Genomic DNA, 24575 nt, shown 5'->3' on the forward strand with positions numbered 1-24575 from the left:
TATATTTTATTAAAAAAAATAAAAAATAAAAAAGTCTAATTTGTACTAGCTGTGAATTACGATAATTTTTTTAAATATATAATAGATATTTTTTTATATTTTTTTAAAGAATTAGATGTCAACTAAATGTAAACTATTTTAAAATATTAAACTTTTTTTATAATCAACTAAGTGTGCAAGAGTTATTTTTCTAAACAATGTATATCCAAGTATAATTTTTTTTAAAATATATTTTAGTAAACAAAAATTTATAAACCAAATGTTTTCGAGTGACAAGCAAATTTGCCAGCTGCCATGCATTTGAACCAAAGTTGACTCATGTCATGTCGCTGGAAGCATGTTGCTACATGTACAGTGTCACTTGGGTGGCACTTCAAGGATGATAAGACTCTCTCGATGCATCTTGATGTTGCATGAACTTTCCTACCTCATGATTCATGAACAGATATGAATATGGATTTTTGGTGCCTTAATAGATATAAATGTGGATGGTGGGACTGATAGGAAAGGTAATGGAGCAACTGCAAGCATAAATTTTTTTTTATTTTTTAATATATCAGCTGCTCACACTAATTACGCATGAGTACAGCCAGCCATGTCAAAAAAAAGAATACCTCAAAAGAGGAAGAATAATAGAAGTCTGAGTCCAGAAGAATCCGTCGAAGTGAGTAATACCAGTAGCATTTATCACCTTTCAAATTTAGCAAAGGAAGATGGAAAAAGATTTATAATTTATTGACCCAAGACAGATATAATAATATGTGAGGACTGGAGACGGATTTTTTTTTTCAAGTAGGATGTCTTTTACTCTCTTTATAGAATAAAAAAAAAAAGCTAGCTTCGACTTACTTTAGCGGTCATACCTTTTTTTTTCTTCTTTAGAACAAAAGATTCTGGATTCTAGTTATAGATACTATATTCTCAAGTATTTGAATCTAGATAACTATAATTCAGATGGATCCCCGTCTCTTATTTTTCTAAAACATAATTAAATTAATATATACTTTATCAGATGTTTTTGAGAGGACTAAGCTTAACAATAATTTTTATAAATAAAGGTTACTGCAATGAATATACTAAAAGGTTGAAATATGAAAAAGTCAACTGATTGGCCAGAGATGTCAATAAATTATAAGATTGTATGTCTTGCATCTTAATTGCTACCTGATTTCTATATGGTATCTATTGCAAGTAGATAAAACAAAAATGTGTCACAACTCCTACAATTTATATACTACCAAAGATTTAGGCACCTAAAAGTTATGACAAGCTCTCATGATAACTTGGATGTTTTCCCTTGCCAACTGTTTGTTCTGTCTTCATCTTTTTAGCAAGGTTTCTTTATGGGACTTTCCCATCAATATTTTTGGCTTTGCTTCTCATATAATGTTTAAGAATGATCTTTAAGAATGATCTCCAATGACAGGGCTCTTGTGGGGCCTCTTGCGTCTGTCCAGTTCCCAATTCGTTTATCTGTCATCGTACAATAGAAGTGACCGTGACAGAGCACATGGCCTGCGCCTCCGAGGCCTAAGAAAATATCAAATGGAATGTTGACATTGAAATCCCTTTCATGTCGCATGAACTTTTTTTATCCTACTAGGGCACAATTGCACCTACAAGTGAAATGAGACTCCACAACCCATTCATGTGCATAAAGAACAACATGAGAGCACAAAGAGCTCTTCATCCCTTATGGATTCCTTTGGGCACCAAATGTGGCTACACTGCAGATGTAGGGTCATGTATTTGGCAAAAGCTATACCAGATTTGATTCATGCCAGCTACAATCACAAGATATACCGATATAATCTGTATTGATTGCAGACTTGATTCACGATTACTATTTCTGGTGCATTTCAAATTTGAAATTTACTAGAAATAATAATCATGTTGACAAATCCTATAATTATAGCTGGCATGAATCAAATCTGCTATCAACAGCAATCATAAAATATCAGGATGAAAACCCAATTACCTGAAAACCGGGCTCCTTGAGCAGAATTATTAATTAGTGTGAAGGGGATTTGCCAGCTGCAAGGCTGCCAGCAAATTGAGTGCTTGCATAGCATTTGCTCTAATGTTGTCCCTTGCACCTTGCAGTGATCATTTCTTCTCATTGCTGCAGGGTGTACCATGACCTTTTCAATAAGAAAGCATTCACACCCTAGCCAAATGCCAGCAGTTTACCTATAGAATATTAAGGGAATGATGTTTTCTAGGAACTTAGTATGTGGGGCAACCACTTAGCCATTCTTTGCACGAAATTGACTTGACCAACAAGTGGAATGATTCCATGATCCAGCCCCTATTTAGCTCTGCAAGAATCTCAATAAAACCCAGTCCCAATCTTCCCACACAGTTGCTTCACATGGCAAGAGTTGGCAATTGCCAGCCTGCAGGCCATTACACTATCTAATTCCTGTGGAAAGGACAAAGAGAAGTGCACCATTTTTCAGTACCTGGTGCATGAAATGTACCTTGTGTTCGGATGTTCTCAGCCAATAAGCGCTTAGAAAATAAAATGGCAAGCCTTTTCAAGAGTTCACGTGAGATCTATGATTACTTATTCATCTGTAGGCCCCAAAACACTAAAATTACAAAACCAAAGAAGAACCTGAAACTGGAATGAGATGGTTTCTTTCATTTTTATAAAGTGAGTCTCTGTTTTTCTAACTCATAGTCCTCGAGTCTTCAGGAAGCCTGCGGATTTTGTATAACGCCATGCCAAGTAAATCATTTGATGGGGCTAAGAGGCGAAGCCTACAGAAGGTTGCAGTAATTCCAACATCTACTTCGCGTTCATTTTACCAGCAGAAATAGAGATTGGATTCACAAATAGTATCACATATTTAAATGAAGAATGAAATGTTATATAACAAGTCATTACATAAATTCTTGTAATCATTGTGTGCAAAGTAAGAGGATAAGAGTGCCAGCTGATTGAGTTGTAATTTCTTATTGCTAAATACAAGAGGCTTGGGTTTAAGTCCCACATCAGATTTAATGATAGACATTGCTAGAACAACAATTCAATGATTGTCAATTGACGCTGCCTACATCGCCTATCTTTTTATTTTTATTTTTTCTAAAAACATGTAACGGGACACTTTTGTAATTGTCATGACAGCCATAATAATACCATCAGTCGTTTTTCTTATATACATGCTGCTGGATTTAATGAGGGACAGCACCAGAAGCTACAGCTCTTGAATTATGGAAACAGATAAAACATAGTTTTGGGGAAGGTTTGTGCCAAAAAGCTGATGTCTGCCCATTTACTTGTAAAACCTGTTTATCTAAAATCTCATGCTTTGGTGTCTTTGTGAAGTCTTTAGAGCTTGTTGCAACAAGAAATTTTAATTTTGCTGCCAATGAGCTTTCATATTACATATGATCACGTAAGCTTTGGCATTTGTGTCAGCTTTTGGCTGCCCATTAGGTGATCTTTTTTCTTTGCCCCATTTTCTTGATTGTCATTGTTGCTTTTCTCTTTATGAAAGGAAAAGGAAAAAAAGAAAAGGAAGGGGGGGGATGTTCCCTAAATTCTGCACCAGTTCACTATCAAGTTAAGCATTGACCAAAGCTCTAGAAGACTGCAAGAGGTTGTGCTAGCTGAACAACCCTTTAAAGCATTTTATTGCTAGGTTTTTTATGTGCTACATTCATCTAATTGGTTCACTAGGAGGAGAAAGGTGTTCATGATCCTCCTCATCGTCGTCAATGAGCTACATAATAAAGGGTAGCCTTTTTTCCAAATACCTCTAACTTTCCAAATCCTAGTAATTGTCGAATTTGACAATAGATTAATTGGTTCGTTACCATAGGAGGAGGATGACATCATTGCTGTCGTCATTATTATTACCATCATCTTCGTTATTGTAATTGTTATCATTATCGATGTCGATGAGATACATAATAAGGGTTAGCCCTTTTCCAAAAACCTCTAACCTCTCAAACCCCAATAAAGATGGAATTCAATCGTAGATTAATTGGTTCACTACCAAAGACTTCACTAGCTTCATAAGCTAGTAACCTCGGTTATTTTATAGTAGTCACAAGTTCAAAATTAAGAAACAAATTCAACTAGAGAGACATCGAGAATTCAAAAAACTAGTTGGCTTCAACAGAAGAATCGTAGAGACAAAAATGACAAACAGTAGCAAAACAACAACAAACATCATTTCCATACTAGCACCCATAATAACATCATTTATTCGTAATGCAAGAGTATTTATTAAGTCAATTAATAATTATGACCAAATCACCAAGGCCATTCTTGATTAGTTTCAATAATTAGAGAACTTGAAGAATCATTCAGCCACCTCAAGAAATTCAAATAACTCAGAAAATGTTGTCACCATGCTGTTGAGACACATCTTTGAAAAAAAAAAAAAAAAATCTAGGTCTAGGCAATAAGTACACAACCAAAAGAAATCCAAACCTCCTAACTCCAGTAATTCCACATAAGATGCAAAACATTTCATAAAGCCGGCCCAACACATAATTAATCTTCGGTTCCCACCAAACAAATTGGGAGGCAAACGAAGGCCCACCCAACATGATTTGACAGCAATGTTGTTTATCCTGTTGAGCATATAGAAGTAAAACTGAATCAAAGTCCGCTATCACTTTTAAAAGAGACTATGCCATCCAACGAGGCACCCACTTCAGGACTGGTCATAAAAGCTGGAAAGAGGGCTCCACTAAAAGCCCATTAAAGTTGGGTCAATTATTCAGTTAGCCTACCAACTCATTTATAGATGTTGCATTCTCTGAACAAAAGTGCATGTCTTTTCTTTTGTTGTTTTCAGCTCAGATTTGTTTGTTTTTAGTTCTGTGAAATGACTTATCTCAAGATTGTAATAATTTGTTAGGTTCACCATAGAATCATGCTTGCAAGTTGGATGATGATGGACATTAAGCTCTATAAAAAAAATTGGACTTCTGACTGGAAGGTTATTTAGCGGATCAGTTTTCTGTATGGTTTAATGGTAGCCTCGATCCAATTAGATGAACTCATATGGTGGTCCTTTTTCCATGTAAAAAGTAAAAAAAAAAAAAAAAAAAAGTTCATGGGAAAGAAAACCAGTAACTACTGGGAAACTCATTACAAAAGATGCAATATTGAGGGCAGAGAACAACTCCATAACCTCACCTCTCACAATGTTGAAAGGCAACCGTTGACAGGGGGTGAAAAGTGCAGTATTATAAAACACAGGAGTCAAGTTCCAAAAAGTCCACTACATGACTTAAAAATTTTTAGTGGTGGTACCTCAACTCTAGCACTACAGGTATCTGAACCAAGCAACTTTCCTGGGGTGTCAGCAATGAACTAAAATTATTATAACAAATGCATCACCAGGTCTCCATGGGTATTGCACAACCTGATCTACCTGGAAATGATCATATCCGTGGAACAATCGTGGAAACCTATGCACCAATACAGATCATCCACTAAAGAAACTACATCAATATGGTCATGCAAATGGAGTTGAGGTCCTCTGCAAACAATTAGTAGAAAGCAACCTCAACATTAATTCCTATATCCATACTAAGTGAATGAAAAGGATTGGATAAATACCACTAGAGGTCAGAGTCCAGGAATCTCAAACTTACATACTTTGTAACCTGAGAATTTAGGATGGGACTGCCGCTTGATAGTATCAAAATGGGATGGCTTTCTAGTGAGAGGTGCAACGTGATCTCTGGGTAGGGAAGCACCAATATCACACACTGCTAGAGTAGGAAAAAGACCAAGGGATGGCATAATGCATTCAAAAGTATGTCACCAAGCAAGACCCCTTGGAACCACACGCATATGCATTTGAAGGGTAAGAAACTAAAGGTATCCAGTTGACCAGTATTAGATATAGCTGAAAAAAGGGGGAAAATATTGAAGGAGAAAAGCTCCAGAAGGAAAATTAAGCCAGAGAAATTGTAGCCCAAAATAATAAATTTAAAAATAATCAAATAAGATTAGTAAGCCCGAGAACCATTAACTTAGCAAAATCTTATGTAACTTTTAATTCACCCTTATCTTCCATATTCAAACATAATGCAAAAGGTTAACATAAGCACTATCTAGCCTGCATCTTTTAAAGCATTTCTGCTGAATGTTGACCATTTAATGATGGACATGATGGATGTTAAAATTTAAAATTACTGATGTTGATGTTTAACATACAAACTATTGACTATTGTCTATGCATTTGAATGATGATTAACTGATGAGTTTTGAGGATGTTGTTGTTACTATGGAGTAACGACTATGTTATTATGATAAACCCTTATGTTTTATGCATATGATATTATATATATGTAAAGAAATATACATCTTTTATTGTTAAATTCTGGCCATACTGTAAAACTATAGTTTTACTATTCTTAGCTAAGAATAGTAAAAATATAAACGGTAAATATCAGCACATTGCGTTCAATTCAAAGGTAAAATCTGGAAAAGCAAAATGTCAGGCAAAGCACTAGTCATTTTCTGAAAGAAATGACAACAAAAACACATGCATTGACCATATCAAGGTACAAATGGAACCAAGGAGGTTTCAGAAGCACAGTGATAGCCCAATAAAAGATTAAAGCATGCAGATTGTCAATGAAGAAAGCACAGAGATTCACATATTACCTCTAAAAAATTATACATATAAAGTATTATGCAATTCTTAAGACCTTTTGTGATCAAATCAAGCAGTAGGGTTCCACATATCCAAAGTAAAAGACCCTAAAAGGTAAAAATAGTGAATTCTACATTGTTTCCTCTTCTGTTTTTCCATCATTATCCTATTGTAAAATAGTTTCAGAATGAAGAAACATGAAATCATATTTAGAATTTGAGGGAACAAAAATATCAGTAGTCTAACCTTGTGCAGGAGGAATTGAATCCTCCGCCAAAGCAGAAGCGCCATAACTTCCAGTAGTTTATAATCAACCATAGACTTCAGTCCGTCAGATGGTCACATAAACCAACTTGATCGAAACACCAGTGCGGGGGTTCGACTTTTCCCATCCATTACACACACAAGACCAGGCTGCAAGCTGGCTCTCTTACCCATACTGAAATTGAGAAAGCCTTCCAAACAAACAACATTTGATTGCCCTTCAACCCTTCCTCCCACACTCAAACCCCAGCCTAGCTCATCGTCCGGAGTATCAGATAAGGTGATGGCCCACTGCAAGAGACTGGGGTTTGGGTTTGACTTTTGCACCTCAACCCATCCCCCAAATTTTGTACTTTCATCAAACTCTAATGTTATGGCAGCAGATCCTCCTGATATAATTCCTATGGTAGACATTGTAGTGGCAGAAGGGGATGCTTGTGCCATTACATCAGGTCTGAAATGGGATCGCAATTTGGCTTTTGGTACGGCAACATTACTGACTCTAATAGGCTGTGACAATGAACTAGGCATTTTCCAGGCACCAGACAAAGTGAGTTTAGCTTCTTCTGATAGCTGGTATGAAATTTGCCAAAATGTGCTCAAGATACTCCTGTAATCAGCAGCATCTGGTTCAGACCCCAAACTAGAAATCAACTCAGCCAAAGAAGCAGTAAAGTTTGATGCTTTGACTGTTAAACCAGTAGCACAGCCATGATGTTGACTAAACAATGGTGGGCTGAATGAAGTGAACCCAGTAAGACATCTGCCCTGCCACAAACTATAACCTGATAAGTTAGGAGGAATATAGTTTTCACAGAAATAAACCTAACTAAAGCTTTGAATAGTATTTAAAAAATAACATAAAAACTCAATATCCAGAAGGCATTACCTCTGCCAGGTTCATATCAGAACGAAAATCATTACATTTAGCTCCAAATGGTATTGAAATTACAGACAGCAGTTCATTAATATGCGCCAGGTACATTACTTTTGCTAGTACCAGGGGGCTTCCGGCAACATCATTATCATAATAAATGTCATTGCTACTAGACATAAATTCTGCTACAAGAGAATCCTTTTGCCTGACAGTAGTCTCAAAAATAAACCTTGAGTCTATGCCAGAATTTATTCCCGCTCTATCCAGGGTATCATATGTCTGCTGATCATCACGAAGCATTAATACTCCAGCCACATCAATGATTCCTTTCATGCGTGTGCTGGCTTCAGGGAAAAGACTTCCTTTTCTAGATTTATAGAATGTAAGCATGCGCTCGACCTTGTCCTGCCTATCCCTAAGCTTCATCAAGTCAGAAAATGCTTCTCGTTGCAAGCGCTTCAGAATCCCTATCTGAAAAGAGGAAAAAAGGGGATAAGATGCAATTCTCAGAAAAAAAAGTGTTTGCTTGTAAGGAACTGTCAAGTATAAACAGAAAGCTTCAGATAATATCCAAGGCTGCAATAGTACACTACTAAAACAATATGATGATCCTTGATAAGAATAAGACAATTTGCTGTGGCTTCCAGGTTTAACAAGTGAAAAAAATAGATAGGTTGGGTTCCCTAATTTACTTCCTGCATTATGAGCCTGAAGACAATGATCTCTGACGATCTTTATGAAGCCACATCACATAGCATTTTCCAAAATACACATCAGTGCATACAAATGTATTATCATGATTCACAGAATGTTCTGGAAGTGCTTTGTCCTTTCAGCTGTATGATTTAACTGGTCCTTGTTGTTTTTCTTGCTTTATGCAACACAGTAATTCCGGCGAGAATGCTACAGCAACTGTATTCATCACAACTCAGAATGCAACAGTATAATGGACATAGACAGCTACGCATGTCCAGACATATTTACTGGCTTTCCCACACAATAATGTACACCTGAGTTACATTGATAACTTGACACTGTACAAATAAGCATAGTAGACCATTCAAAGTGCTAGTCCGCATTGTTCATATTGATCTAAAACTCCCAAAACATTTCATGATAAAATAAATCATAAGACTTCTTATATATGTATCATGATCATGAAACAAATGATTTTTCAGTAGCAAGACAAATGATTTATTATTTTCCATGGTTAGAGAGCATCCAAACCACTTGAATTATGGTCCATTTATTCTGGACATCCATATTCCAACTATTGTTATAAATCATTGAATTGAATAGCCCAACTTACATGTATGAGCCTATGGGGGCACGCACACACCATGTGAGATATGTTTGTTTGTACACACCACACACGAGCAAAAATGCGGTCCATGTGAACAACACTTGCTCCAAAAATCTCCCTCTGAATTTTTAGTTTTCCATTGCCCTCCCTTTCTCATTTCCTTGGCATAAAATCTTGGCATGTTCAGGCTTAAAATTTTCAAAAGCCTTGGACATCTTAAAATTTTCAAAAGGCTTGGACATCTTAAAATTTTCAAAAGCCTTGGACAGAAACCTCTTTCAAGTAATCAGTTATGTGCTAAAAGGGAAGTTCTTGAGGTCATTGCATTTATATTTCTGTTAAAAAAAGAAGTTTCTTGACCACCGGATGTATGAAAGGGCAAAGGAATAATTTACTTTGTAGGTGTCAAGTTGAACCTCTCAAGCCACAACAGGTCACTTACTTGGTCCTGACTCCTGAGCTCAGGGAGGAAGAAGAGCAGATGCTATGTGCATTGTTCTTAATGTCTTAGCCCCCAACCCTGGCCTAACATTTTCTTCTAATTTTACAATGACTCGTAGTTACATATTCAAAATATTTGATAGTTTACGTTTCATCCTTTGTGAGTTTTACTAGATATTTAGATTTCTCTGAATCTTAATGAAGTATTCAAGAATATATATTCCACTAACCCTAAATACTTGCCTGAGAGTTCCAACAATTCTCTTCTCACTTCGTCATAACCACAGGTGACTGCAAGGTGTATCTGGTTTCTAGAAAAGTAGTAGTAATGGGTACATCACTCGACAATACCACTATGGTGAGTGCATACCTTTTGATTCCTTATTTCTAGACATATCAAGCTCACATCTTGAGGATAGCAATATCTATTATCTAAACAAACTTAACGTACTGAGGAGTTGGTGAACCAATCCCAATCTAGGAAGCTTCGGAACTAAAATTTTTTATTAAGCAAACAATTAGGAAAAAGGGCGATGTGCAAAACTTCTTCCACATAATGAAGCAATAAACATGATGAAAATTCTGCCCAACCAACCACCTCATATTGAATAAAAAGATGCACACCATCATGGATACAGTTTCCACTTATTTCCAACCACTATCAGTGCGTTTTATATAAATAAATTCCCTTTTAGCATAACTATCATGGATTGGGAGAGAGAAGGATGGAAATAGGGATGAAGTTGTTCGAGTGGTGGAAAGACGCTTACTGGATCGTGGCGGTGAAAATCGAAGCGCCGCTGGATCGCCCCCTTCACGAATTGCTCGGTGGAATTCAGGAACCCTTTGATTCTATCCAACACGGATGCGACGGGATCCATTTCCTCTTTCCTTTATCCCCCGGACTGAATAGGAGGAGAAGGAATCGAGGCGAAGACGAAAGTCCTAAACGATGGAGCGAGGAGAGGAGAGGAGAGGAGAGGAGCGGGGCTTTCCTCCAGCCACCAAATGAATGGCGCTACGTTTGGTTTTGATTTGGGAATTTAGTACGAACGGTTTTGGAAGGGGCCAGAGGCTTGGATTTTAAGGCTCCAGGATGGAGTAATGATCAAGCTTTTTTTTTAAGAAAAAAAAAAGGGGAGAGGAGAGGTAGAAGCCCACCCTAATATTATCTAAGTAGAAAGAGTACTGGTAGTAGTATATGGTAGAAAAAGCATGCAGAGATTATAATGGTAGATGTAGAGGTAGGGGCAATATAGAAAGTAGAAGGGTTTTTTTTTTTTTTGGTTAAATTGGATGATTCATATAATTCTAGTATGGACACATTCAAAAAAGTCAAAAAATAGTACTTTCCGGAGCACTATGACAGCTCACTTTCTCCAACTTACAAGGCATATTCGGAGTAATTGGTCACATATGAGGCCACCTAATTCGCAGCCTCGTTGGCCTCTCTGTAAACGTGCTTGGCCTGGAACGCCATGCCACCACTAACTATGGTTCGGATGTCTCGAAGTAAGGGGTGTCCCCCACCCACATCGTCAGTGCCTTTCTGGATCCAGCCGATAACTATAATCAAATCATTCTCTAGTATAACTGCTCTAGCCCGCAACACGCACCAAGTTTGGCCCATGCCGCCCTCAAAGGTGGAAGGGTTCAGAATATAGATCTAATGGTGGATATCGAAGTAGCTTGGTTGCCTATGAGAGCTAGCCCAATATAGGAATAGCTTTATTGAGCCGTGTTTTGGAGAGGTTCCAAAAATTATGAACGAAAAGATGATCAGGCATCGCGGGAAGCAAATTGTAGAGTATATAACATCTTATTTAGCTACATTTTCTGAAATTAGTAATTTTTCTTGACTTATTAGCCATGCAAAGATGATAATCTTTGTGAGCAAATACATCTTCCACAGTTGTTTGGCCCAATGGAAAGCATTCGGTTTAAAACATGGTAGTAGGATTGACTGCCCGTTATTTAAGAAACTTTATGATACAAGCTTTGTTGATAGATTTAGATGTATCTACTAAATAGTGATATAGAGATGTCACAAGAATCTGAGCAGCTCAAACTTGTCTCTAGATAGACAAGCATGAATCATTAAAATAGGCTCAAAATAATTGTAAGTGAGGCCGAAGTTTGGCCTGGCTTGATCAATCTTGGCTCCATAAGATACAATAATATATATTATATTATGTATCGTATAGATATTGGATCGCTGGATCAATGTTTTGATTAGTATTCTTAATAAATCAATGAGATTTTGAAACAAGCTTGATTCAAGCATGAATTAGTTTCTACTTAACCTAGACTTATCAAATTGATCAATTAGGGGACTTATCAAATTGATCAATTAGGTTTGTGTTCAGCTCAATCTAAATTTAACTAAAGTTGAGCTCCAAATAGTGTTAAACAAACAAAGCTGGATCCTTGAGTCCAAGCTTGAAATTAATTTCAACCAAGCTTTATCAGGGCCAAACCTGATCAAGCCTGGCTCAATTAGGGACAAATTTGTGAGAATAAAATACCCTTGCAATCCAGTCAAAATTTAATTTGATGATTAGTCATGATCAATGCGACAGCAATTGCACGGTTCTTCATAATATGGCCATCAGACATGAATCAGGGTGCTTAAGTGAAAGAATTAGGCTAGCATCTGGATGGGTCAGGTTGGACCCACGTTAGATAGGAAGTAACTGAGCCTAGCCATGACCCAATCGGTCAGATCCATGTCAAGTCGTTTATACGAAGATAAAAAAATTCAATGAATTAAGATTTAAAAGGGGGAGCCAAATTGAAGCATGATGGAGGAGGAAGAAGAGTGGAGAAAAAAAGGATGAGGAGGAAAGAGAAGAGAAGAGAATGGGGAGAAAAAGGCAAAGTAAGAAAGGTAACTCCATATTCTGTATTTCCAAATTTTAATAATATAAATTGTATTCTCAATTAATATAGCAATAAGTTTATACAATAACGTAGGACAGATGGCTCTGATACCAAATTGATGTAGGACAAAATAAGCTCTGATACTAAATTGATATAAAACAGAGGAAAAAAGAGAGAGAAGAAGAAGAGGAGGAAGAAAGAGAAGAGAATGAGGAGAAAAAAAAAAAGGTAGAAAGAGAGGGTTAACTCCATATTCTGTATTCTCAAATCTCAATAATGCAAACTGTATTCTCAATTAACATAGTAATGAGTTTATAAAAATAACCCAAAAACTTAATAAGAGTCCGCATAGAAATAAAATATTAGAAATCTTGTAAAATTTTAGTTCTAGAGTCTACATAAAATAAAAGTTTATAATTTACAAATAAAATATTTTTTAAATTTTTATATTTGTGCTTAACAAAAGTGCATTTAAATTTCTTATTAGATAGTCCTACGTCAAACGGTGTATGAGTAACCATAATAAAATGCTAAGGCAATTGTCTATGGAGATGGCTTTGGCATTTGACAAGAGGGAGGCAATAGGCTACATGCTCTTGGTTTGACCAATAGCTAGGAGAACTTAGGACTTGAATGATAACAAAGAGATTTAATATTAAAAAGTTTAGCCTAAATAACATTTATAAAATATTGAGTAGTTTAATTATTAGACATTCAGAATAATAAGTTGTTAATAATTTTGGTAATGGACTTAAGGTTAATACATACTTAGGACATAACTGATTTATTTTATGCAATACAAATGAACTAGTCCCGACACCCCAAGCATTTGGACTGGTTTCTCCTGCAGCGATTAAAAAGAATCCGTCTAAGTGTTCATCATCGGGCCCCCACCTCCGAGTTTCCAAAAGATGAACTTTGATGGCTACGTATTAGATGGTGGCAGGAGAGGAGGAGCGGGCTCTGTCATCAAAAGTCCGGACTCCATATTGGTTGCTGCGGGTGGGTGCCAAATTTTCACCTGCTTTGTATCCAATGAGGGCTGCTTGGGCTGGCCCTAGTCATGCGCGACACACTTTAAGGGCTAATGCCATTTTGTTGAAGAGTGAGTCGATGACGATGATTGGTTGGATTCATGATCGAGCTAGGGAGATGGAGTCGCATCTCCTAATTCAGGATATCTGGCGCTTGATGAGAGGTTGCATCTCCTTTGGAGTGAGTAGAGCTGATCACGGGCCTTCTGGCCCGCCCAGCCCGGTCCCGAATTTTTCGGGCTTGGGCATTAAAAAAAGGCCCATGGGTCGGGCCTGGGCAAGAAAAGCGGCCCGACCAAAAAAATCGGGCCGAGCCTGGTCGGGCCATTCTGGCCCATTTCCAGATTTCAAACAAAGAAAAAATCGGGTCTGTCGAGTCGGGCCTATCGGGTCGGGCCGGGCTAGACGGACCTAGAACCAGATTTATAAAGTCGGATCGGACCTGAACAAAAATTTAAGCCCGACAGTCGAGCCGGGCCGAGCCTGGGGATAGCCATCGGGCCTAATTTCTGCTGTAGAATCCGGTCCGAGCCCGGCTTTTGATCAGCTCTAGGAGTGAGGCACGTCTACTGGAAGACGAATAGAACTACAAACTAGATGGCCTTCTACGTGGCTAATCACTTTGGCGGACTTTGTTGGACTTTTGAGGTATGTGTACATAGAGCTTTTAGAGACATCTTATTTTCTAATTTTATTAGATGTATTCATGCTAGAGTGGTGTGAAATGCCGTCTTAACAAACAAACAGAAAAAGAAAAAAAATGAACCTGTCCCGCATGCCGAGACTAGTTTGCTTCTTACACCGGGCGGTAGACTTAAAGAGAATTGAAGGAACATGCAGGGACCAAATAGTAATTTAGTCCCAAAGCTGTAGAGGCTTAAAACTGGTGTGGTGGAGCTGGATCATTTTTCGTTGGGCAATTTTTAAAAGTACTGGGACTCTTTCTAGTTTTGGGCTAGTTGTTGAACGGAACTAGTTCCTCGTAGGAATGGCAATGGGCCGGGCCGGCCAATATATCCATACCCGTCTCACAATTAAAAATTTCATACCCATATCCACCCCATGCCTCCCTCGGGTCCGATAAAATAAGTGGCGTGAGTTGGTCCAGTTGGATAGACAAGAAGGATCGGGTCAAGCAAGGAACTCTATGATTCAAGCATTCTACAATAATTGTAACTTTGGATTAACTTAAGAGAGTCAACAAGGTAAGGAATTCATCATACGAACATTCTAAAAATAATAAGTAAGCGAATTCGTCCTCTCTCTAAACACTAAGCCATCCTTCAAAATCTACAACACAAAGTTATACAAATCAAGTGTTTTTTTTTTTATATAATGGAAATGCATAGAATGTGGACGCAACCTTTTTCCCATATCTACATTCATATAATGGAAAACAATATGTGAGTCTAACCTAGTATATCAATGTTAAAGGTATACCTTAGTTTTTCTTAGCATACCTTAGTGAGTCTAACCCGCTTTCGTAGTTAGTGTACTTTAGTATTTAGTATATCTTTGGATGCATAGGGAATTAACAAAATATGAAACTCGCAAGGTCTACTAACCTACATAGTGTTCTATTAATTCATTGAGTATGAAATGCACTCACATCATACACCTATCTAGCTATCTAACCCATTTTCTTTACATGGGGTCGGATTGAAGGTGGGACATACTATTATCCACGTCCGTTCCGAACCCACTTCGGATCTTTTATCTAGAACACATATGCGTCTCATGGTTTAAATAGATGGAGTAAAATCTATCCTATTTGGGTTGGGTCAGATTGGGTATGCGGCCAGTCGGCTACAATTGCCATCTCTAGTTCTTTGAGATCAAGCTTCCACTCCACTCACTGGTAATGAAAACTGGTGCGTATATCCGCATATAATACTATATACAGATTTTCTTCTGCCTAAAATATTTATAGATGGCACCGCAGAATAATGCATTATCCCACTATACCGAAGTTTTGCGGACGGACCTTCTACATGGATTTCTGTATATACTTTTTTTTTGTGCGGATCGATATCCGCATAAGAATTTCATGTGAACTATCCTATGGTATGCACCCTCTAAAGGATCCGGTGCAAATGTCCGCATATATTTTTCTCTACGGATTAGCTTGCATAGAAAAGTTATGGGCATGTCCGCATATGATCTTTGTGTTAATGCATCAATCTTATAGTCTCAGCTTTAGCACCAATCCAAAAGTTCATCCGTTCCATCTTCTCTCACACAAACTGCAATATGTCTCCACAAATGTGTATATAATTTGTGCACATCAGCTTTAGCCGCTTGAACTCGAGCCAAGGGTTGTCGTACACAAATTGTTCACAGTGAAAATGAACTTTAACATGCCTACAGACAGAATGTGAAAGCAATGACACAAGCATGCTTCCCTCCACTTGGTTACTTGAAGTTAGTCAAAGCCTGAAGCCTAGGTTCAATGTTGAGTGTTTTTAATTTTTTTTGAGGCAATATGAGGGAAGTGAGGCACTTCCCCATGGTTCATTAATAAATCAAAGGTTTATAAGTACATTAAAGGTTCAATGCTATAAAGAGGATCGGCATACAGGTAAACATAGAGTTAAGAAACTAAGCATAGAGAATGTTGAGTGCATGCTCCATCCACAAACTTTTGCTGTATCCTGGAGGTCAACCCAAAGGGTTATCTTTGAAAGCTTAAAGTTAAATTGAAACTTGGAACTAAGCTGAATTTCCTATTCAATAGAAACAAATTTATAGGAAAGTCAGAAGTTGTTGCACTAGAACTAAAGGAGATTCAAGTGTCATATCTTTTTCAGATGGAGGAGGATGCAAACAAGCTGAACCAAGGAAAGCCTAGTCTGGTACAATTGTTTTACTCAACAATACATTTACAGTTTATCTCTTTTAACTTCAGCTCTTCCATGGAGTAACCCAAGTTATTTCTGAATCTTTCATCATCAAATCTTTGTACATTTTGCCCTAACACTGGGTCTTTAAAACCTGCTGAATTTATTGCAAGTGATAGCTTAACTAAAGGACCAGCGAGCTGCGTCAGGGACCAGGCACCCAGTGCCGCGGAAAACCGAACCCCTGCCTTCTATTTACCAATCTTTTGCTGAAAAGGTTCATTATTTTGTCCCGAACACGCCAGCATGAAAAGTAGAAAAAAATTATCTACTTTTCCCATTGCTTTATCACCACCCCCACCAACAGACGAACGGACTCCATGGATCCCAAAACTAACCCCGCCGTGCACAAACACCGAAACAGATCTTCCAAGCAAATATCCTTACAACACGTGGTATAGTGTCGAACCAGCGTTAAACGTGTCAATATTTTGTACGGCTTAAAGGATAGTTTGCTGTTTCGTGCATCTCAGATGATGATCCAGGCCTTCCACGCGATCGGTTCCAGTGCTCCGCAGGCCGAGAAGGAGATCCTAATCATATACCCCATCTCATGCTCTCCTCGATCAGCTCCACCACCCAATACGCCCCACAGCGCATCGCATCGAAATCCAGGTGGGGCCACACATATTCACCTCGCCCTTTGTGTACGTGTCGAGCAATGTTCCGTCTCGTGCGTGTCATCTGTGAACCATGCAATGTAGCTGATGTCCTGTCGGACGAGTCCCTCCGACACAATCTCAATAGGTGCGTGGTGGTCGGCTCCGCAGGCGCGACAAAAGCTCTGACATTTCTCCATTATTATCCAACAACCAAGAACTTAACGAATACATCCACTTCTCCCTCTAATGGGAAGCAAGCTTGGGTCCCACCAGCCACGCGTGTGAATTCTTTCCTACCTGTCACATTATCCGTGACGAGGCAGGTTGTTATAATGTTTTACTCGTTCTAATAGCTACTTGGGCTACGTGACAATATAAAGCAAGAGAAGCCAAGCCATGGAGGTCAAAGCAAAAGAAGAAATGGAGCCGGAGAAGAGGAAGTTAAGAAGGGAAGAAGAGATCCTAGAGACGGCCTTGGCGGCAGCCGGAGCTGCTCTCTTTGTCTCAGGCCTCAAAAAGCTCCTGCCTTGCATTCTAAAGCAATGGCCGGTGGCTTCGGTGGTCACTCCATCTCTGCTTCTCTTCCTGCTTCTGAACCTTATCATTGCTTCCATAGTTGTTATCTCGGTCCACCCTAAATGTGGCACTGAGAGTAAGTGCAAGTCTCCAACTGATGGGCTCAAAAGGAAGAAGAAGAGCAGGCAAAGAGGGAGGAGATCGAGCTCTCCGGCTTCGACGATGGAAAAGAAGCAGATGGAGTTTGTTGAGCTGGGAGGGGATGAGGGAGAGGAGGATGGAGATGCAGAGGAACTGAACGCAAGGGTGGAGGCTTTCATAACGGCGTTCAGGAGGCAGCTCAGGGTTGACTCATTCTCTTCGGGTGGTATTCATCACCGAACCAGTTATGCTGGAACTCCATCTTGTTTGGTGGATCATGAGTGTTATTAATTTGGAGCATAAATGTAGTTGTAGGTAGTTCTTTAAGGGATTTTCTGTTAAATCTTTGGGTGAAGGACAGTATTTCACCAATGATATAATTGAGGTGGTTTGTGCTTGAATGTTGGGATTTATTACTGCATTCAAATTTGTACCTTCACCATCTATTCTGGTCCTATGAGCTAGCTAACACCAACTTTGTGGCCTTCATAGATAGGGGTTACATTGCTGGTAAGAATGTTAGCAAAACTATCAATAAAAGCTACCATAATATATTTGAGCAAGATATAATAGCTAATAGAATGGTCGCTAAGCTGAAATTTAATTTGGTGAAAAAAATAGAGGTGTACCTTGAAAATCTATTATGTGTTCTCCGGAGCATATCGTGATAATGTTATCATTGACAAATCGTTTACTAAGTACCGTCTTGATAGAAATTAACTTCGAGAAAATTTTAGAAGAAATTATCTCCAAACATCAGAGATTATTCAACATTCTATTAACCTTATCACGTTAGCAGAAAAATAAGACGTTACCTATGTAACTTATGCGCTACAAAGCGTTTCTCCAGCAAGCCATTTGGGCTCCTAAATTAGTACATTTGACTACCGGTCTCCCACTCACCAGGGAAGAAAACCTCCAGGGTTGATCACATCCTTCCAAGTCCACTTGATCCACAACCAACGCTTCTCATAAGCAAACGCATGGCTCCCCTCTACTCCCTACCTCTCTTCTGGAGCCAAATCCAACGCCTCATCCATGGAGAGGCTCATCTCTTCCTCCCAAACTCCCCTCTCGAGACTTCGTCCCCTGCTCCCCCGATCCCCCTCGAAGGAAAGATTTAGCCTCTCTTTCCTCCCACGCCATGGTAGCTTCAAGCCGGTTGCTTCTCTATTCTTCAAATCTCTTGGGAGCGTCTTGGTTGCTCGCTATGAAGAGAAAGCAAGGCGAGCTCAGCCATGTCGCCAATTGGCCTCAGGAAGGGAATTGGCGGTCTTATTTTCCCAAAAGGTGCGATCTGGCGTCCATTTTTCTGTTCCTCTTCTATAGAAGTGATGTATTTCTTGTTCTTCTTCTTTGTCTGGTGTTTGAATTGATCGGTCAGCTAAAGATTAGATTTTTGTTTACAATTGTGCTACTACGATTGTATAGATGGTGCCAAATATAGGAGGCTTGTACCCCATTTTAGGTTACGAAATGTTTGTGTTGTTGGATTGGGCTGTCATAAATTGGGGATGCTAGTGGATGTTTGTAGATGGGATGTTCCTGTGAAAATTGCTTTCTGATATTGTTTCTTGTTATTATAAGGCTGGTATGGACTAATGACGTCAAGCATTTGTATATGGCTTTCTTAGAGTTGGAATGCGATGCTTACTTTTGGGAAAACGTGTTCTTGCTGTCAAGGGATACATACGAATGCATTATGCATGGAATTGTTGAAATTTAAGAAAACTTTTTTTGCTTCTAAACAATCTAATTTCTTTCTTTCTTTCTTTCTTTCTTTCTTTCTTTCTGTTAAATTGGTGTTCTTGAAACGGTTCCCCTTGCAATTGCTTGATTGGTCTAATATCCCTCAGATGATTCGACCAACTCTACTCTTGCCACGACATTGGCACATTTAGATGCTACTACCATACTATCAAGAGTATTAGCTGCTAAAAGGTATTTATCTAGCAGTGGATCTGTTAGATTCAATGTCAGCTATATTGCAACCTCCAATCATTGGTCATGAACAGTATGAAACTGTGCAAGAGTTAAGCAATCTTCACGACGTTACAAAGAACTTCAGGGCATTATCCTTATCTTTTGGTTGGATGAAATATCCAAAGAAGATCGTTTAACTGTAGCAAGAGCATGAAAAACTGAGCATTTCTTATCACAACTCTTCTTCGTGGTGGAAGTATTTGGTGGTTCTCTAGAGAAATTTGTTGGTCTTGAAGAAATAATCAGAGATTTCAATTGATCCTTTCTGGAGAATTAGATGGTCTTCCCGAGCATGCCTTTTATTTGGTTGGTAACATTTGAGGCTACTGTGAGAGCTATAAACTTAGTAGTGGAGAGCAAATTGAAGAAATAACCATAAATCTTTGTATTGATTCCTAATCAAATATTGAGGGGGTTGCTTTGAGTGGACATCCGAGTGGAAGGCAGATGTCTAAATTGCCGCTGCCATTTTCTCTTCCTTTGGTGGACTGATTGGGTTGGTGGAGTTTGGCTTTGGGATTTCTCCTATTTACTTAGCTGTTGGCAATCCGATGATAGGAGAAGAGGTAGGCGGTGGCGGCAAGAGAGGAAGGGGCATCGAGAAAGGAGATGACAAGGAAGGCCAGCATGACGGTGTTAAGGGAAAAGAGGCGGCGCGCACCTTCAGGATTGGGCAACACATGGAGGTGTTGCTGATGGGGAGCCATCAGCGATGGCGTGGGGCCCCTTCTCTCTCTGTCTCCCCTTCCCTATTCTCTATCTAATCTTGTCTTGTGGTGGAGGAGAGGAGGATGATAGCAGTTATGGTTTTGGCCTAATTGGTTATGGGATGGGCTTGGGCTGGAACTTCGCAAAAATCTTCGGGCCAAAATTTGGTCTTAAACTCCCCTCCCCCAAAAAAATTTCGGTCAGGCTTCGGCAGGGGCATGGGCCGGCCCAATTCTAGTCCTAGCAGGAGATGGCCTTTTTCTAGTGTTTGGATTGCTGCAGGTTGACTAGATCCTGCAAATCAAATTACCTTTGGGAGCCCTTTTACAGTATTTTGTCTTATGGCCAAATTAGCCTAAGACAAACTAACATAACTAGAAAAGGCTTTAGAGGCATCTTCATGATGGGTTTAAGTCCCAACAAAGACAATGGTTGGTGGAAATAGTATAACCCATGGTATACCGTACCGGCTCGAACTGAGTGGCATGGAGCATACCATACCATACCGGTTCGGTACCGGTATCCGGTAAGGGTGGTTAAACTAATACTCGATACGTCAAAAAAATTTTGTACCGTACCGTACTGACACTATGCTTGTGTGGCACCGGTACGGAGTCCGATACCGAGATAGCGAACCTTGGTATAACCAAATAGAATTACAATTCTCATTTACAAACAAACAAACACAAGATTTTATTTCCTGTAATTGCAAACACATTGAACCAAACATTGGAGATGTAGTTGCAAATACAACACCTACAACCACATGTAATCCTAACTACATGCATTTCTTTACCTTAGGTATCCAAACATTATGAAAGTGAATTTCATGTACCAGCATGATTATATCATAAAGCTTAGAACCTTAGTGTTTTTGTGGTCTTGCCACATTTTGATATTTGATGGGAGGATCGTGTAGGCAGTATAATTGGCATGGCTGTTTCAAACTTAAGATTTGCTGTAGTAGAATTTTGGCCTTTAAATTATTATATGTTTGTTCTATTTCCTATAATTGTTTTCTGCATGCCACTTGCACGACTATCTGCTTCAAAAATCTTCAAAAAGTAGATATCTTGCCTTGTATCAGATAAGTTATTTTGGTTTTTATCATTCATACTTATGCTAACCGACTTTTATGATTATCAGGGATTCTTTTATGGTTCGCTAAGTCTTTGATAATTCTGAATAAAGTTCACATTTTACAATATTTCAGGTTGCTTCTACTGCAGTTTACATTCTAGTATCAGCATTTGTTATGACCATAATCCAGCCAATTCTAGCACCACCAGCTTTTGCAATAATGCAGTCTGCTGCCAAGACAAGTGGAAGACTCATTAGAACTGAGTTGCTAAGCAGTGCATGGACTGGTTTTTTCGCTGGTTGCCTGCACACGCTATCGGGCCCTGACCATCTCGCTGCCTTGGCTCCCTTATCCATTGGTCGATCAAGGATGGAGAGTGCTATAGTAGGGGCTCTTTGGGGCTGTGGCCATGATGCTGGCCAAGTAATATTTGGTTTGCTATTTCTTATGCTCAAGGATCGCCTACATATTGAGGTCATCCGAACATGGGGGACTAGAGTCGTGGGTTTAACTCTGCTTGTTATTGGAGCTGTTGGAATCAGGGAAGCTTCAGAGGTGCCGACCCCATGCATTGCTCTAGATAATGGGGAGTGCGATGTTAGTATCATTGAACCATTAGATGCTGGAGCCAGTGAGAGGAAAAATATGGGGTTTGCAACTTTTGCCACTGGCATTGTGCATGGACTTCAGCCAGATGCACTCATGATGGTCTTGCCAGCGCTTGCTCTTCCTTCTCGCCTGGCAGGTGCTGCTTTTTTAGTCATGTTTCTTGTTGGAACTGTGTTTGCAATGGGGAGTTACACAGTTTTTATTGGTTCATGTACTCAGGCATTGAAAGAAAGGGTTCCTAGGATAACAGAGAAACTGACATGGGTTGCTTCTCTTGTAGCCATATCCTTGGGACTTGCCATTCTTATTAGCCAGTTCTTTGGTTTTAGCCTGTATTGATCTTACCTTTGATTTGCCATTTATTAGCTTCCTTGAAGCTTTACACAATGTTATTTTGGAGCTAGGGATCTTTGTAGTACAAAAACTTTTCCTTTCAGTTTTAGTTAACCGAGCATTCCTCTTAGTTGATCATAGCAACCATGGTCAAGTGACTCAAGTCTTTTCGATAGGAAAAGGTTGCTTCTTGTTTTTCATCTAGTTCTTCATTTCTTAGATGCATGTTGAATATACTGGTTGTGGAAGAACTGCAGGACTTTATTTCATATTCATACAAATTTCTGCATCTGCTTGTTACTGCAGAGTTGCTTGTCATGGCCAACTTCGGCATTAATTATCAAATAAATTTTGTTTATTTCTCCGTACTGTGACACATACTTGAATATAATCAGGAAAATGTTTATTTTTAGACAATTTCTTTGATCTGACTCCCATTATGTCCAAATATGAAGCTGAAAGATGCTGCACTAAATCCTAGCATCATATTGTGGAATGCTAAGCAGTAAATGTAATTTCTATGCAAGAATCTCAACTTTCATTCCTTAAACTCTTTAGATTCATAAGTTAATAGTGCTCAGGGAGATGCATAAAAAATTATCAGAGATTTGGTGTTTGAAGGAATGATGAGCCTTTTAGTTTCCACCTACAGTGCAAAGCCTGCACTTGAGACAGTAAGCCTAGCATCTGGGGTGGTCCTGTGTGGTTTTGAAAAACCACATGCTGGTATGGTTAACTGGTAGTATCCAAATGAACCTACTGCATCCAATGCAAATTAGATCAAGTTATATATCATCCTAAATCATGAAATCTTCACCCCTACTAGCACTAGTACCGATGTTAGCTTCAGGCCTCAAGTTGATTAATCTGAGTGGTTTAGATTCTTTGTGTGCTAAACCTGTCATGGCCACCCCAACTATACTCGAGGAAAAAAACAATATGATGTGCCAATCGCTTGGTGCCCTCGGTGAAACGTAGTGCACATCTCAAAGAGACGGCAGAAGCAGCAAGAGATCAGGGATCAGGTTCTACCATAGAAGTAGTTCGAGCAATAGAAGGTGAAGAAGGCTCACTCAGGTGGAAGTATCCTCTGACAGCAAGCTGGTCATTGACTACCTTATCAAGGAAGAACTCAGGGTGCTATGTAGAAAGTATGGCCTGTTAATCTCTGAGGAATGTGCTGAAGATACACTCATGAAGCTATGTGGAATGGATGAAAGGAAAAAAGCTTTGACTAGCATCTTGGAAAGAAAAACAACCATGCATTCGCTGGATCTTGCGGAGGCTTCAGCTTAAGTCTGTTGTAAGGCTTCGGATATCAGAGTTTATTAGTTGTCTGGTAGTCTTCTATGAGTGGTCCTTTTTAGGTTTTAATTGTCCTTTGTGTTGGTTGGCTCCTGGTCTGTAAGAGTGGTGGGTGAGGCTTGTGGTGGTGTCAAAGGAGGATTTCATGGTTCATCTGGGAGGTTAGTTGAGTCAGGTACTATGTTTTGTTAAAGTTGGTCTTATTTGCTTGTCAAATCTTGTGCCCAACTTTTCCTGGAAAAGAGAATTGCCATATTGTAAATCCTTGTGCCGGCTATTCTCCAACTATGTAAGTCCTTTTCTGACAAAAATTCCTATTATATATGTGTTTAGATATTTTTTCAAGCTCTCCTAGATCCTTCCTCATGATTTCATCCATATTAGCTTATGTTTTCCCTTGCTCTTTTTAGACCCTTAAAACACACAAATTTTGAAGGTCCTCTCGCAAATGGGTGCTTCCTTAGATTTTCATTGCCTATGCCCGTTTTATTTCAATTGTTTTCCATCACTTTGTTTTTAATAAGTATTGCCCCGATGATTCCTTAAATATGCTTCTCACTTATCAGTTATTTTCTTACAAAGTTTCCTTCAACACTCTCATTTCTTCATGACCGTCTCCTTATATATTGTTGAAACTATGCCTCCCCAGATAGCTGGGGCTTGGTCTTAGCGGTGGGTACTTTTCCATTGTTTAGACATGGTGGTAGTTTCAGATCTTTTTGAGTTACTCTAGAATTTTTGGGTTATTGCAGGTGGAATTCTGATGAAGGTTTCTCTGGCAATAATGATGTGCATAAAGTGGAGTCTAGTGGAAATGTTTAGGTTGAGCCTACTACTGGGTGTTATAGATCCTTCTGTTTAGAGTACGCCAGGGAAAGAAATATTGAATTTCTAGGTCCCTACTTTATAATGAAGATATATGGAGCACCGACTATCCGAAACATATTTATGGATTTTAGAAATGTTAGGACA

General features: G+C 38.9%; 3 protein-coding genes across 6 annotated transcripts; 2 read left to right on the forward strand and 1 right to left on the reverse strand.

Moving 5' to 3' along the window:
* Nucleotides 1-2304: 2304 nt before the first annotated feature.
* On the reverse strand, nucleotides 2305-10612 carry LOC103719234 (uncharacterized). Of its 4 annotated transcripts, none has more exons than XR_015974151.2 (4): nucleotides 10285-10607; nucleotides 7783-8241; nucleotides 6876-7661; nucleotides 2305-2422 (listed from the first exon to the last, which is right to left on the reverse strand). XR_015974151.2 is itself a non-coding variant. In XM_008808375.6 (3 exons), the coding sequence occupies exons 1-3, from the start codon at nucleotides 10393-10395 to the stop codon at nucleotides 6969-6971; spliced, it is 1263 nt and encodes a 420-aa protein (XP_008806597.3). In that variant the 5' UTR covers nucleotides 10396-10612; the 3' UTR covers nucleotides 6637-6968. The 4 variants fall into 4 exon arrangements, 1 of the variants encoding a protein (XP_008806597.3); XR_605945.6 differs by lacking the exon at nucleotides 2305-2422 and adding an exon at nucleotides 2637-2763; XR_605944.6 differs by lacking the exon at nucleotides 2305-2422 and adding an exon at nucleotides 4213-4587.
* A 6707-nt stretch (nucleotides 10613-17319) lies between these two features.
* Nucleotides 17320-17985, forward strand: LOC103719250 (Putative membrane lipoprotein). The gene has a single exon (XM_008808397.5). The coding sequence runs from the start codon at nucleotides 17324-17326 to the stop codon at nucleotides 17873-17875; it is 552 nt and encodes a 183-aa protein (XP_008806619.3). The 5' UTR covers nucleotides 17320-17323; the 3' UTR covers nucleotides 17876-17985.
* A 558-nt stretch (nucleotides 17986-18543) lies between these two features.
* Nucleotides 18544-22660, forward strand: LOC103719233 (chloroplast protein FOR GROWTH AND FERTILITY 2-like). Its single transcript, XM_008808374.6, has 2 exons — nucleotides 18544-18874; nucleotides 21489-22660. Exons 1-2 carry the CDS (start codon nucleotides 18623-18625, stop codon nucleotides 22302-22304), a joined length of 1068 nt encoding a protein of 355 aa, XP_008806596.1. The 5' UTR covers nucleotides 18544-18622; the 3' UTR covers nucleotides 22305-22660.
* The last annotated feature ends 1915 nt before the right edge of the window (nucleotides 22661-24575 follow it).

The sequence above is a fragment of the Phoenix dactylifera genome, chromosome 16 (genome assembly GCF_051530095.1).
Source record: "Phoenix dactylifera cultivar Ajwa chromosome 16, Ajwa_hap1_PhDact_Kaust_v1.1, whole genome shotgun sequence".
NCBI lineage: Eukaryota > Viridiplantae > Streptophyta > Magnoliopsida > Arecales > Arecaceae > Phoenix > Phoenix dactylifera.

Excerpts from the sequence above, each read along its gene's own strand:
- LOC103719250 (XM_008808397.5), top strand. The coding sequence starts at position 17,324 with ATGGAGGTCAAAGCAAAAGAAGAAATGGAGCCGGAGAAGAGGAAGTTA.
- LOC103719234 (XM_008808375.6), bottom strand. The coding sequence starts at position 10,395 with ATGGATCCCGTCGCATCCGTGTTGGATAGAATCAAAGGGTTCCTGAAT. Across the intron at positions 8,242-10,284 it reads ATTTTCACCGCCACGATCCA|ATAGGGATTCTGAAGCGCTT; the intron begins GTAAGCGTCTTT and ends TCCTCTTTTCAG. Across the intron at positions 7,662-7,782 it reads CTGATATGAACCTGGCAGAG|GGCAGATGTCTTACTGGGTT; the intron begins GTAATGCCTTCT and ends AGTTTGTGGCAG.
- LOC103719233 (XM_008808374.6), top strand. The coding sequence starts at position 18,623 with ATGGAGAGGCTCATCTCTTCCTCCCAAACTCCCCTCTCGAGACTTCGT. Across the intron at positions 18,875-21,488 it reads CGGTCTTATTTTCCCAAAAG|GTTGCTTCTACTGCAGTTTA; the intron begins GTGCGATCTGGC and ends ACAATATTTCAG.